This window comes from Ranitomeya variabilis, chromosome 4, assembly GCF_051348905.1.
Source record: "Ranitomeya variabilis isolate aRanVar5 chromosome 4, aRanVar5.hap1, whole genome shotgun sequence".
Classification (NCBI taxonomy): domain Eukaryota; kingdom Metazoa; phylum Chordata; class Amphibia; order Anura; family Dendrobatidae; genus Ranitomeya; species Ranitomeya variabilis.
The window spans coordinates 214,238,942-214,255,021 of record NC_135235.1 but is presented as its reverse complement, the minus strand read 5'-3'; the positions used below and the strand labels follow the sequence as shown (position 1 = coordinate 214,255,021).

Below are 16,080 nucleotides of genomic sequence, written 5' to 3'. Positions count from 1 at the left end.
AATCATGGTGGGGGAAAAGGACAGATTAGGATTTTTACAGGAGCAGAGTTAGGTCAGAAACTCAGGCCTTTCTACCTTTAAGAGGACCCCCGGGACAAGGATAGTTAGGGTCCCAGCTCCAGGGACAGTTTGAGGCCCCTCTTCCTTACTGAAGACTGTCACAGCATGACATCAACCATCTGTAGTCTTATACCTGTCATGCCCTCAGCTGCAGGTCCGGTGTCCTCTGCGAAGGGAGACCGGCACCTTTCACACAGCTCCATTGGTACTGATGACCCTGTCCATGGCTCCAGACGATCAGCGGTTCCTTTCTCTGCTAAGAACCTGCATACTCTTGGCAGGTCTCCTGGAAATGCTCTTAGGAGGCGCGCCCCACTTCCTGCACATACTTAAAACAGCAGAGCACCTGGTCTCTATTAAGGCTCTCTGTGCTATGATGCTCTGTGCATTAAAGGCATCCTCCCATTATGGGAGGTGTCTGGGCAATGTGTTTATTCTGTTGTTTGTGGCCTTCTGCTTAGGCCACACGCTGCTGTGCTCTGCTCTGGAAAGTGTAGTTCATTACTTTCGGTTTTCTAATTCCTCTGTCTCCTCAGAATCCTCCGCTGACAGTTCCATATTCTGGATCCTTCTGGACTCTCCGGTTTCCACTCCAGGCTGACTAAGCTGCTCCTCACGGAACCATCCAGATATTGCTGCCGGCTGGATCAGCCTTTCCGAAACTACACAGAGCTTCCAGGATTCTCTTCACTGACAGAGCCTGAATTCCATCGTCTTGTTAATATGGTCTGTACGGGTCGTCCCTCTGGTCCGGGTACTGCGGCATTTAGGCCATCTGGTGTTGTGACGGGGAATCCTTGTATAGGGGTACACCTTGCCCGGTGCTCTACTACGTGGTTCAATGTTGTGGTCCAGAGGGTTCTTCTCTCAGGCACCTCTTTCTGTTTGTTAAAGCTTCATTTAAATAAATACCAAAATAAACTCAGTAAAACAAAAGACGTGCGCACTGTTCAGCCTGAGCCTCCTGTTTCACCTCCCTTCGGCTAAGGAACGTTTCACTACCACTACGGACCAAGGGTGCTCATACAGAAAAAAAGCTAATCCACATGAATCCATAGAAGAAAAGAGAGAGCACTCACCGTCCGTGTGTTCAAGTCCGGTCTTTATTAAAGTGGCTTTACGATAAAAAACAGAGCATGGCAGGGAGATGCAGTGGAGGGACGACAGTTGTTTCGCGCTCCTGCGCTTCAACAGGTCCGACATCGGACCTGTTGAAGTGCAGGAGCGCGAAACAGCTGTCGTCCCTCCACTGCATCTCCCTGCCATGCTCTGTTTTTTATCGTAAAGCCACTTTAATAAAGACCGGACTTGAACACACGGACGGTGAGTGCTCTCTCTTTTCTTCTATGGATTCATTTAAATAAATACCTTTGCTTTTTGGAAGCTCATTCTCCTGTCTCTTGTGTACCGGGTATACAGCTACCACTGCTCCATCAGTGGACTAGTGAGTCCACTATATTTCCCCACGCCCAGTGGGCGTAACAATACCCTTGAATACAATCCTGAATGAAAATTTACCTCCAGAAGGCACATAATCAGTTAATTTGGTCCATCTGTATGTAATTCATTCACCATTTAACTACATTTGTTCTGTGAAGGCCTCAGGTTTGTATGAGAACTTTAGGGTTCAAAGAGCAACATGAAAACCAAGGAGCACACCAGATAGGTCAGGGATAAAGTTTTGGAGAAGGATAAAGCTGGGTTAAGCAATAAAAAATTAGCACAAGCTCTGAAGTTCTCACGCAGCACTGTTCAATTCATCATACAAAAATAAAAGGCGAATGGCACAACTGCAAACCTACCAAGACATGGTCGTCCACCTAAACTGATATCCTAAGGAAGGAGATCAATTAGAGAAGCAACTAGGAGGTCCATGGTCACGCTGGAGGAGGTGCAGAGATCCACAGCTCAGGTGGAAATATTTTTAAAATCAAGCCATAAAGAATCCCATTTGATGTATGCAAACAGTCATAGTGGACACATTGAGCATGTAGAAGAAGGTGCTCTGGTCAGATGAGACCAAAGTAGAACTCTTTGGGCTAAATGCAAAACGTGATGTGTGGTGGAAAATCAATATTGCAAATTACCCTGAAAACATCATCCCCACCATCAAACATGGTGGCAGCAGTATAATGCTGTGGGGAGGCTTTTTTGAAAACAGGGACAGGAAAGCTGGTGAGAGTTGATGGGATGATGGATAGAGCTAAATACAGGGCAATCATAGAGGAAAACCTGTTAGAGGCTGTTACATTTGTACCTGTGGCTGCCAAAGGCATGAAATATCTCCAAAAGGCTTATTTGACTGAGAGATCACTGGTAGAGAGTCCTATATTATTTTCCACAGTATAAAAATACTAGAAGCCATTACTTACAGAAGAGTTTGAGATCATAGGAGACGATTTCAGTGATGAATGTATTTTCATTAAACACATAGAGACTATAATGTCCTTTATCCGCGGACGTCAGGTTGTCCAGCCTCAATGTCTCATTCTGAAACAGCTGAGTTCTGCCCCTGTACTGAGGATGGTACTCGGGAACACTACCAGGATTGACCTCAGCGATCACAACGACATCTCCAGTCTCTCCTAAGACCCACTGTATGCGATATTCATCAGGGAGGTCGACAAATACGTCAAAATACACAGATCCTCCAAAAGTTCCATTTACCGACCTGGTAGGTGCTGGCAAACCTGAATGCACTGAAAGTGATAGAAAAGAAAGACACCGGACAATAGGTGTATAATCATAATATCAGTCCATATACATGTGTTTATATCAGCGAGAGCCCATTTTGTATATAACCATGCTCCAAATTCATGGACTAAGCATAGACTATCTGCAGCCACCACTAGGTGGAGCTGAGGAGCTTACTGCATACTCTATTACTATTGGGTTGAGTATGCAGTAAGCTCATGAGCTCCACCTAGTGGTGGCCGAAGGTACATAGTATGTTATCTTTTGACTTGATGATCATATTTGGGATTTAGGACTTAGCATCACACAAAAGAAGCTGTGACAGCTATAAAGATATTCAGAAATTAATCAGCACAGAATTTCGACAATGTTCACCGATTTTTCACCTATAAACATTGGAATTAGGTGATAGCTAAACCCCGTATTAGTAGCAGTATTAATTTTTATTGGTTGCATTATTTTATTTATTTGGAATACTCACAGGCCAGATTGAGGTACAGTCTACCGCTGTTCTCACTGTTCATCCAGTTTCTAGCTGTACACATGAAATATCCATTATCCTTAGCAGAGATCGGGCTTATTATGAGCATGGAGTTATTTAGGGTGAGCTGGTATTGGGGGTCCTGCGGTAATGCTGCTCCATCCAGACTCCAGGAGTAAGTGACATCTGTACCATTAGATGAACACCTTAAAGACGCCGAATCCCTCACCGGCCACAGTAAAAGGTCAGATGTGTTACTGGTCAGGGTTACTGAAGATACAGATACTGACAATAGAAAAAATTGGATTAATATTTACATACCAATGCCTAAATTCCTGAAACATATTGTAGGAAATTTCAATATCTGAAATGTAATATTTAGTGTTTAGTTTATTTTTCAGCCCTTCCCCTGAGGATTTTGAGAGATCTGTGACAGAACGTGATCATATATTGCAGTCACAAAATGAGAACTGCTCTGAGATGTTGTGTTATCTAGTCAAGTTCTATATTGCTCCTCATCCTGATCTTCCAAGTATATGATTACTACCCCAATCACTTGATCACCCAGAAATACTACCCGAAACTAATGGCCATGCAACCATCCTGCAAATTAGTTTACCTTCCTTTGCCCTTTAAGGTCTTTCAGGAAGAGACTATATACCGCAAATTTTTTCCATAGACACAACCCTTTCCAAGCTAGACTCCCTCCACACCACTTTTGGACCAGCTCCATGCACATTCCATACCAACTACTGAGATATAATGTTCCAAGAGCGTTTCTTTCCAGAATCTGTTGGGAAGCCAGAATGTATTGGGAAACTTCAACATACTCCTAGGACATTTGGCATCACCTCTGGTCATGCACCCTTTTCTGTTAGCCTCACGGTCACGAGTGGTCCTTAATAGCTTGCATTCCATACCAACTACTGAGATATAATGTTCCAGGAGCATTTCTTTCTAGAATCTATTGGGAAGCCGGAATGTATTGGGAATCTTCAACATACTCCTGGGACATTTGGCATCACCTCTAGTCGTCCACCCTTTTCCGAGAGCCTCACGAGTGGTCCTAAATAGTTTGCTTTCCATACCAACTACTTAGATATAATGTTCCAGGAGCGATTCTTTCTAGAATCTATTGGGAAGCTTCAACATACTCCTGGAATATTTGGCATCTTTTACGGTTGTCCACCCTCTTCCGAGAGCCTCACGACTTGTCCTAAATAGTTTGCAAGTTTGACTTAACTTGAAAAACATTCTCACCTGATACAATCAGACTCAAGGAGTCGCTGGTGTTGGTGCTGCCAGAATTTTTGATCGTGCAGGTGTAGGACCTACTGTCATTCTCAGATATCGGGGTGAAGTCCAGGAATGATCCCCTGCAGATCACACGTCCAGAACAGATAATCTTCTGACCATCACGGTAGAAAGTGAAAGAAGTCACATTCTGGTTGCCGGCATCACACTGAAGGGTCACATTGGTGCCATCAACAATACGATCAGAGATTATACTGAGAATTGGGGCATTTAAGGCGGCTAAATGTAGAAAGCAGAAAGATGTTACCAACAAAGAAACAGTAATTTATATATTGGGACATAATATTTTGTGCTTCATCATATGTCAACATGATGATCTGTTCCAAAACAAGATTAGAGGATACATTTTATCCCAAATTAACCAAAAACTGTAAATTCACAAAATACTTACGTCTCATTGTTAAGGTCAGTGTATTGCTGGTCTCACTATTTGCCAAGTTGGATGCCGTACAGGTGAATGATCCGGCGTCATGCCTGGAGACGGGGCTGATGGTGAGAGTGGAATTTGGAGGAGAAACACTCTCAGTAATGGAATATGGAGGGTTCGGGAACACTGGTTCTCCATTCAGACTCCAGGAGAAGGTGATGGCTGATCCCTGAGCTGAGCAATGAAGAGACACCGAGTCATCTCCTGCCCAGAGCACCTCGGATGTGTTACTGGTCAACGTCACTGCCGAGACCGGAGCTGTGAACCAGAACAAAAAATACTGTTACTAAATTCTCCACAAAATGAAATATTTAGGCAAAATGTAGAAAATAAAGAGTTGGTATTGCTTTCAGTAGCTAACATCATACTTCCAGCAAATGTCCAGCGTTGAGCACCAGACAATAGGTCAATATTCATCATATTATCCATGTATCTTTATTTCAGACAGAGCTTAGTTTTAATTATACAGAGTTCAAAATTTTCTGCATAGACAGACTCCATTACTGAAAAAAATCACAGTTTTAATTTGTATGTAAATGAGGCGTATGTGCTCAGGGAATGTCAAAGCACTTTACAAGTAATTTTCTCCCTGGCCACCTTCCTCTGCTTGACTGACAGTTTACTAGCTATGTATTCAAGCCAATGAGATGTCAGTCATGCAGAGGAAGGTGGAGCTAGGTAGGGAGGCGGAGACTTGGCAAGAACTTTTATACTCCCAGAGCACTTAAGCCTAATTTGCAATTGAATTAAAACTGCAATTTTTCAGTCATGGAGCAACAGATTACATAATTAAAAGGTATGGATGATATTATATCTCAGAGAGCAATATAAACTTTTTGGAGGAATGAATTGTGCTGATATATTCCCTTTAAAATAGCTTTTGTATTTTTAGAAGTATTTTCATTTTGAAACACTTCGTTTACAGGATAATTAAAGCGCTCATTAGTAGCAGCATTAATATTATTAAGATATACTTTTTTTGCATATATTCTAATCATTGCCGTTACTCACAGGCCAGGTTGAGGTACAGTCTACTGCTGTTCTCACTGTTCATCCAGTTTCTAGCCGTACACATGAAATATCCATTATCCATAGCCGAGATCGGGTTTATTATAAGCATGGAGTTATTTAGGGTGAGCTGGTATTGGGGGTCCTGCGGTAATGCTGCTCCATCCAGACTCCAGGAGTAAGTGACATCTGTACCGTTAGATGAACACCTTAAAGATGCCGAATCCCTTCCCAGCCACAGTAACAGGTCAGATGTGGTACTGGTCAGGGTGACTGAGGATACAGGTACTGATGATAGACAAAAATCAAGACAATTTTGAATATTAGAAAAAGAGATTGAAATGGTAAATGCTCTAATCGCCTTTAATAATATTGTGAGCCCACTCTTATGTGGCAAAAGGGCTTCGTTGTACGCTAATTTGTCCATGTTTTATGTCCTGGTGTGTTACATACGGGAGTATTCGGGCAACTGCTGGATCTGGTTAAGGTTTTTACCCAAATTACACCGACAAGATCAATATATTATAGGACATCCCCGGATCAGCAGTAGAATATTTAGCATATAGTTTATTTTCAATTCTTCCTCCATCATATACATTATTCCAACTACTACTGCATGTACTCCAAAAACACCCACACACATTGCAAAAGAATAAACTTTTGAGTCATTGTACATATATTAGAATAGAAAAACAGTCAATTTGCCCAACATGAGTTGGCACCAACATGGCGTTACAAGAAAACCGTGTACAAAATTAGTGTCGATGCTCCAACCCAACAACTTGGCACAGTAACTCGTAAGAAGGTAAGCAAAACATTTCCCGGTAGAGATGATAGAACCCGAACTGTAAAGTTCGAAGTTTGTACTGGACACTATAGATGTGCGAACCTGAACTTAAAAGTTTGGGGTTCGTACCGGACAGTTAGTGTCCGATGCAAAATGTCGAATACAGTTTTCCCTGCAGTCCGTTGCAATATTCGGAGTTTCGGGGGAAGTCTGTTTCAAAGAGAGCAAGAGAGAGAGGGACGGAGAGAGAGAATTTTTTTTAAGCTCAGAAGTTCGGGTCTTCATTGTTTTCAATGGGGTTCGGGTTCTGATTCAAGTTTGGGTACATTTCTAGTATACGAACTGAACTTTAGAATAAAGTTTGGGTTGTGTACCAGAACCCAAACTTCAACAGGTCCGCTCGTCTCTACCGGTGCTCAACTCCAAACACGGGCTTCTCCTGGAAGTTTGTTTTACAGTTCAGGAATTTGGGTAACAGAGAGAGAGAGGGGTTCCGGTTCAGGTTCAAATTTGGGTACAGTTCTGGTAACCGAACCGAACTTTAAAAACTTTAGACTAAAGTTCGGTCAAACCCAATGAACCCAAACTTCCACAGGTACACTTATCCCAATTTCCCAACTCTCTTACAACCGCTCCCATTAAAGTGAATGTAATTCACAGGTAACAACTTTGGTACCCCTTGTTCTCAAATGGCCCCCTGGTGATCAAACATTTATCACCTATGCTGTAGGTAATACATTTACTTGGTGGCACAATCCCTTTAAAGTGAACCAAGAGCAGAATATATCAGACACTGAGTGCATTATTGCATCTATGTATGTTTTATCCCTGAATGCAGGTGTTTCGGACAAAACATGCTTTGAAAAGCCGATTAGAGACTATGTTCTCAGATGACTAGTCCGAGGCTTCTCCCCACTATGTCCCCCATCACTGACAAGACTCATACTGTACACATGAATAGGGAGATGCAGTCTCAAGCTGGGCGACTTTGCAAAGCATGTTTTCTCTGAAAATCCTAGATTTCTGAGTAAAACATACTGTACATGACTGCAATAACGCAGTCTGTGTTGTGGTTCGGGAGGCCGGAGTCAGCTGACGTGGTGGTCTTTATTTTACCATTACATCCAGCTCCTGTTAACCGTTTGAGAGAATTAACCTCTGTGTCCATCCATATGAATCTGGCATCATACGCCAGTCACAGTAAGGCTCCTATCGACTTCTATGACTGCCATATTATAAGTCAGTGTGGTACGGAGCTGTAATACCACGTGCTTCGTTATATTTTGGGGTTAGGACCAATAGATCTGTAAACTGAGCTAGATTTATTAATAACATATGCCATTATTTTGCCATAAACTATCGGTGTGAATTTAGTCAGCCAAGGTTTAGCGTGAGGAAACGTTTTGACTATATCTAACAAGGTATGCTACATTTCTCACACTGTGGTCAATTTTGAATATGTCGTCGACTTTAAAACTTGTGAATTGAGGACAACAATAAATTGGTCTTAAACAGAGTGACTTTGATTTGACACTAACAATGGTTTCAATGGTTGAAGGAAAATTCAGGATGAAACTAACACAACAGGCCTCATTTATCAAAACAAGGTGGAAAAAAGCCCTGTATCCCATAGCAACCAATCAGAGCTCTACTTTCACTTGATAACCTGCTCTGGAAAAATGAAAGCTGCGCTGTGATTGGTTGCTATGGGCCTGCTTCCTGTTAGATGGTTTTAATTATGAGGCCTGAAGTGAAGACAAGGCCTGGGGGGACTGTTACATGACATTAGAGAAAATATATGAATCATGCACTGCCTCCATTTTATCCACTATGAAGACATTTGGTTGTTATTGCATCCTGTTAAAATAAAATGGGATCATCCAATAGAAATCTAATGTGTTCGGTAAAATTCAAAAGCAAATCGTTCTACATTCCTAATTTTTTCATGCCATTTGTCCTCGAATGGGAAAATTAAGGGGTTGGATTGGGTTGTTTTTTTTTATAGTAGGTAGGATTTGGCTAACGTTTCAAGGTACTAGGTTTAAATACTATTTGCCAACTTTTTGGTAAAGTCTTACAAAACCTCCGCACCTTATTTGCTTGTACCACTATCAACACTTCTTCCATACCTGCTATATTGGGGTGTCAAACAATGTTACATTTCGAGAGGCAGGGTTGACAACTTCACGTTCTAATTTTTCTGGACATCTTATCAAAAAACCATGGGCAGATATTTTTTGTGGACCCATCGGAAAACCATAATACAGGTCCTTCTCAAAAAATTAGCATATAGTGTTAAATTTCATTATTTACCATAATGTAATGATTACAATTAAACTTTCATATATTATAGATTCATTATCCACCAACTGAAATTTGTCAGGTCTTTTATTGTTTTAATACTGATGATTTTGGCCTACAACTCCTGATAACCCAAAAAACCTGTCTCAATAAATTAGCATATCAAGAAAAGGTTCTCTAAATGACCTATTACCCTAATCTTCTGAATCAACTAATTAACTCTAAACACATGCAAAAGATACCTGAGGCTTTTAAAAACTCCCTGCCTGGTTCATTACTCAAAACCCCCATCATGGGTAAGACTAGCGACCTGACAGATGTCAAGAAGCCATCATTGACACCCTCAAGCAAGAGGGTAAGACCCAGAAAGAAATTTCTCAACAAATAGGCTGTTCCCAGAGTGCTGTATCAAGGCACCTCAATGGTAAGTCTGTTGGAAGGCAAAAATGTGGCAGAAAACTGTTATGACCCCAGTGGACAGGGTCTCAGAGGAACGTGTAAGTCTGCGAGATTCAAAAATCCAGCTCATAGGGCTGTGGTAACTGGGTTGACCAAATAGCTACTCCTAACGCCAACACTAGAAGTAGCCGGGGATCATGCCTACGGTGATCGCTAGATGACTCGCGCCAGCCGGAGAATCTAACTACCCCTAGGAGAAGAAAACAAAGACCTCTCTTGCCTCCAGAGAAAGGGACCCCAAAGCAAGATACAAGCCCCCCACAAATAATAACGGTGAGGTAAGAGGAAATGACAAACACAGAAATGAACCAGGTTCAGCAAAGAGAGGCCAGCTTACAAATAGCAGAATATAGCAAGATAACTTATCTGGTCAACAAAAACCCTATAAAAAACCACGCTGGAGATTCAAGAACCCCCGAACCGTCTAACGGTCCGGGGGGAGAACACCAGCCCCCTAGAGCTTCCAGCAAAGGTCAGGATACAGATTGGAACAAGCTGGACAAAAATACCAAACAAAACAAAAGCAAAAAGCAAGGAAGCAGACTTAGCTTGAAATACAGGAACCCGGATCATAGGACAAGAGCACAACAGATTAGCTCTGATTTCAACGATGCCAGGCATTGAACTGAAGGTCCAGGGAGCTTATATAGCAACGCCCCTGAACTAACGGCCCAGGTGAGGATATAGGAAAAGACAGAAGCTCCAGAGTCAAATCACTAATGACCACTAGAGGGAGCAAAAAGCAAAATCACAACAGTACCCCCCCCTTAGTGAGGGGTCACCGAACCCTCACCACGACCACCAGGGCGATCAGGACGAGCGGCGTGAAAGGCACGAACTAAATCGGCCGCATGAACATCAGAGGCGACCACCCAGGAATTATCTTCCTGACCATAGCCCTTCCACTTGACCAGGTACTGAAGCCTCCGCCTGGAGAGACGAGAATCCAAGATCTTCTCCACCACGTACTCCAACTCGCCCTCAACCAACACCGGAGCAGGAGGCTCAGCAGAAGGAACCACAGGCACAACGTACCGCCGCAACAAGGACCTATGAAACACGTTGTGGATAGCAAACGACACAGGAAGATCCAGGCGAAAGGATACAGGATTAAGGATTTCCAATATCTTGTAAGGACCAATAAAACGAGGTTTAAATTTGGGAGAGGAAACCTTCATAGGAACAAAGCGGGAAGAAAGCCACACCAAATCCCCAACACGTAGTCGGGGACCCACACCGCGGCGGCGGTTGGCAAAGCGCTGAGCCCTCTCCTGTGACAACTTCAAGTTGTCCACCACAAGATTCCAGATCCGCTGCAACCTATCCACCACAGAATCCACCCCAGGGCAGTCAGAAGGTTCCACATGACCCGAAGAAAAACGAGGGTGGAAACCAGAGTTGCAGAAAAACGGCGAAACCAAGGTGGCGGAACTAGCCCGATTATTAAGGGCAAACTCAGCCAACGGCAAGAAGGTCACCCAATCGTCCTGATCAGCAGAGACAAAACACCTCAAATAAGCCTCCAAAGTCTGATTAGTTCGCTCCGTCTGTCCATTAGTCTGAGGATGGAAAGCAGACGAAAACGACAAGTCAATGCCCATCCTACTACAAAAGGATCGCCAGAATCTGGAAACGAACTGGGATCCTCTGTCTGACACAATATTCTCAGGGATGCCGTGCAAACGAACCACGTTCTGGAAAAACACAGGAACCAGATCGGAAGAGGAAGGCAGCTTAGGCAAAGGAACCAAATGGACCATCTTGGAGAAGCGATCACATATCACCCAGATAACAGACATGCCTTGAGACACCGGAAGATCAGAAATGAAATCCATGGAGATATGTGTCCAAGGTCTCTTAGGGACAGGCAAGGGCAAGAGCAACCCGCTGGCACGAGAACAGCAAGGCTTAGCTCGAGCACAAGTCCCACAGGACTGTACAAATGACCGCACATCCCTAGACAAGGAAGGCCACCAAAAGGATCTGGCCACCAGATCTCTGGTGCCAAAAATTCCTGGGTGACCTGCCAACACCGAGGAATGAACCTCGGAAATGACTCTGCTGGTCCACTTATCAGGCACAAACAGTCTGTCAGGTGGACAAGAATCAGGCCTATCAGCCTGAAATCTCTGCAACACACGTCGCAGATCTGGAGAAATAGCTGACAAGATAATACCATCCTTAAGAATACCAACAGGTTCAGCGACTCCAGGAGCATCAGGCACAAAGCTCCTGGAAAGAGCATCGGCCTTCACATTTTTTGAACCTGGTAAATACGAGACAACAAAGTCAAAACGGGAGAAAAGCAATGACCAGCGGGCCTGTCTAGGATTCAGGCGTTTAGCAGACTCGAGATACATCAGATTTTTGTGATCAGTCAAGACCACCACACGATGCTTAGCACCCTTGAGCCAATGACGCCACTCCTCAAATGCCCATTTCATGGCCAACAACTCCCGATTGCCCACATCATAATTTCGCTCCGCAGGCGAAAACTTCCTAGAGAAAAAGGCGCAAGGTCTCATAACAGAGCAACCAGGGCCTCTCTGCGACAAAACGGCCCCTGCTCCAATCTCTGAAGCATCCACCTCAACCTGAAAGGGAAGCGAGACATCAGGCTGGCACAAAACAGGCGCCGAAGTAAACCGACGTTTCAACTCCTGGAAAGCCTCCACGGCAGCAGGAGCCCAATTAACCACATCGGAGCCTTTCTTGGTCATATCCGTCAAAGGTTTCACAATGCTAGAAAAGTTAGCGATAAAACGACGGTAGAAGTTAGCGAAACCCAAGAACTTCTGAAGACTCTTAACTGACGAGGGCTGAGTCCAATCAAGAATAGCTCGGACCTTGACTGGGTCCATCTCCACAGCAGAAGGGGAAAAAATGAACCCCAAAAAGGGAACCTTCTGTACACCAAAAAGACACTTTGAGCCCTTGACAAACAAAGAATTTTCACGCAAAATTTTAAAGACCATCCTGACCTGCTCCACATGCGAGTCCCAATTATCAGAAAAAAACAGAATATCATCCAGATAAACGATCAAAAATTTATCCAGATAGTTCCGGAAAATGTCATGCATAAAGGACTGAAAAACTGAAGGGGCATTAGAGAGCCCAAAAGGCATCACCAAGTACTCAAAATGACCTTCGGGCGTATTGAATGCGGTTTTCCATTCATCCCCTTGCTTAATGCGCACAAGGTTGTACGCACCACGAAGGTCTATCTTGGTAAACCACTTGGCACCTTTAATCCGGGCAAACAAGTCAGACAACAGCGGCAAAGGATACTGAAATTTGACAGTGATCTTATTTAAAAGCCGATAGTCAATACAAGGCCTCAAAGATCCGTCCTTTTTAGCCACAAAAAAGAATCCCGCACCAAGAGGGGAAGAAGACGGACGGATGTGTCCTTTCTCCAGAGACTCCTTGATATATGAACGCATAGCGGTATGTTCAGGTATCGACAGATTAAACAGTCTTCCCTTAGGAAATTTACTGCCTGGAATCAAATCTATTGCACAGTCACATTCCCTATGAGGAGGCAATGCACTGGACCTGGACTCGCTAAAGACATCCTGATAATCAGACAAATACTCAGGAACTTCCGAAGGCGTAGAAGAAGCAATAGACACAGGCAGGGAATCCTCATGAATACCACGACAGCCCCAACTAGACACTGACATAGCCTTCCAGTCAAGGACTGGATTATGGGTCTGTAACCATGGCAGCCCCAAAACAACCAAATCATGCATTTTATGTAGAACGAGAAAACGTATCACCTCGCGGTGTTCAGGAGTCATGCACATGGTAACCTGTGTCCAATACTGCGGTTTATTTTCTGCTAATGGCGTAGCATCAATACCCCTAAGAGGGATAGGGTTTTCTAATGGTTCAAGAATAAAACCACAGCGCTTAGCAAATGAGAGATCCATAAGACTCAGGGCAGCACCTGAATCTACAAACGCCATGACAGGATAAGATGACAGTGAGCAAATCAAAGTTACAGACAGAATAAACTTAGGATGCAAATTACCAACGGTGACAGGACTAACAACCTTAGATATACGTTTAGAGCATGCTGAGATAACATGTGTAGAATCACCACAGTAGTAGCACAAGCCATTCCGGCGTCTATGAATTTTCCTCTCATTTCTAGTCAGGATTCTATCACATTGCATCAAATCAGGTGTCCGTTCAGACAACACCATGAGGGAATTTGCGGTTTTGCGCTCCCGCAACCGCCGGTCAATTTGAATAGCCAGGGACATGGTATCATTCAGACCTGTGGGAATGGGAAAACCCACCATAACATTCTTAATGGCCTCAGAAAGGCCATTTCTAAAATTAGCGGCCAGTGCACACTCGTTCCAATGTGTCAGCACGGACCATTTCCGAAATTTTTGGCAATACACCTCAGCCTCGTCCTGGCCCTGAGACATAGCCAGCAAGGCTTTCTCTGCCTGAATCTCAAGATTGGGTTCCTCATAAAGTAAACCGAGCGCCAGAAAAAACGCATCAATATCAGCCAATGCCGGATCTCCTGGCGCCAACGAAAAAGCCCAATCTTGAGGGTCACCCCGTAAGAATGAAATAACAATTTTTACTTGTTGAGCAGAGTCTCTAGACGAACAAGGTTTCAGGGACAAAAACAATTTACAATTATTCCTGAAATTCCTAAACTTAAATCGGTCTCCTGAAAACAGTTCAGGAATCGGAATCTTGGGTTCAGACCTAGGATTTCTGGTAACATAATCTTGTATACCCTGCACACGAGCGGCAAGCTGGTCCACACTTGTAATCAAGGTCTGGACATTCATGTCTGCAGCAAGCTTAAGCCACTCTGAGGTAAAGGGGAAAAGAAAAAAAAAAAAAAAAATGAGAGAGGGAAAAAAAAAACTCAAAATTTTCTTTCTTATAATCCCACTTCTGCAATGCATTAAACATTTAATACTGGCCTGGCATACTGTTATGACCCCAGTGGACAGGGTCTCAGAGGAACGTGTAAGTCTGCGAGATTCAAAAATCCAGCTCATAGGGCTGTGGTAACTGGGTTGACCAAATAGCTACTCCTAACGCCAACACTAGAAGTAGCCGGGGATCATGCCTACGGTGATCGCTAGATGACTCGCGCCAGCCGGAGAATCTAACTACCCCTAGGAGAAGAAAACAAAGACCTCTCTTGCCTCCAGAGAAAGGGACCCCAAAGCAAGATACAAGCCCCCCACAAATAATAACGGTGAGGTAAGAGGAAATGACAAACACAGAAATGAACCAGGTTCAGCAAAGAGAGGCCAGCTTACAAATAGCAGAATATAGCAAGATAACTTATCTGGTCAACAAAAACCCTATAAAAAACCACGCTGGAGATTCAAGAACCCCCGAACCGTCTAACGGTCCGGGGGGAGAACACCAGCCCCCTAGAGCTTCCAGCAAAGGTCAGGATACAGATTGGAACAAGCTGGACAAAAATACCAAACAAAACAAAAGCAAAAAGCAAGGAAGCAGACTTAGCTTGAAATACAGGAACCCGGATCATAGGACAAGAGCACAACAGATTAGCTCTGATTTCAACGATGCCAGGCATTGAACTGAAGATCCAGGGAGCTTATATAGCAACGCCCCTGAACTAACGGCCCAGGTGAGGATATAGGAAAAGACAGAAGCTCCAGAGTCAAATCACTAATGACCACTAGAGGGAGCAAAAAGCAAAATCACAACAGAAAACGCTGTACAACGAGAAGAGGTGACCGGACCCTGAGGAAGATTGTGGAGAAGGACCGATTCCTGACCTTGGGGAACCTGAGGAAGCAGTGGACTGAGTCTGGTGTGGAAAGGCGTGTGCAGGAAATGGGCTACAGGTGCCGCATTCCCCAGGGTAAAGCCACTTTTGAACCATAAACAGCGGCAGAAGCGCCTGACCTGGGCTACAGAGAAGCAGCACTGGACTGTTGCTAAGTGGTCCCAAGTACTTTTTTCTGATGAAAGCAAATTTTGCATGTCATTCGGAAATCAAGGTGCCAGAGTCTGGAGGAAGACTGGGGAGAAGGAAATGCCAAAATGCCTGAAGTCCAGTGTCAAGTACCCACAGTCAGTGATGGTGTGGGGTGCCATGTCAGCTGCTGGTGTTGGTCCACTGTGTTTCATCAAGGGCAGGGTCAATGCAGCTAGCTATCAGGAGATTTTAGAGCACTTCATGCTTCCATCGGCTGAAATGCTTTATGGAGATGAAGATTTCATTTTTCAGCACGACCTGGCACCTGCTCACAGTGCCAAAACCACTGGTAAATGGTTTACTGACCATGGTATTACTGTGCTCAATTGGCCTGCCAACTCTCCTGACCTGAACCCCATAGAGAATCTGTGGGATATTGTGAAGAGAAAGTTGAGAGACGCAAGACCCAACACTCTGGATGAGCTTAAGGCCGCTATTGAAGCATCCTGGGCCTCCATAACATCTCAGCAGTGTCACAGGCTGATTGCCTCCATGCCACGCCGCATTGAAGCAGTCATTTCTGCCAAAGGATTCCCGACCAAGTATTGAGTGCATAA

General features: G+C 44.0%; 1 protein-coding gene across 1 annotated transcript in view; it reads right to left on the bottom strand.

The window, feature by feature from the left end:
- Nucleotides 1-16,080, bottom strand: part of LOC143767785 (hemicentin-1-like) — a 47,594-nt gene that overhangs the window by 23,483 nt on the left and 8,031 nt on the right. The window contains exons 7-11 of the mRNA XM_077256306.1: nucleotides 5,988-6,272; nucleotides 4,941-5,234; nucleotides 4,496-4,768; nucleotides 3,236-3,520; nucleotides 2,433-2,759 (exon numbers count right to left, since the gene is read on the bottom strand). Coding sequence (XP_077112421.1) covers nucleotides 2,433-2,759; nucleotides 3,236-3,520; nucleotides 4,496-4,768; nucleotides 4,941-5,234; nucleotides 5,988-6,272 — 1,464 coding nt within the window. The remainder of the gene's footprint in view (nucleotides 1-2,432; nucleotides 2,760-3,235; nucleotides 3,521-4,495; nucleotides 4,769-4,940; nucleotides 5,235-5,987; nucleotides 6,273-16,080) is intronic.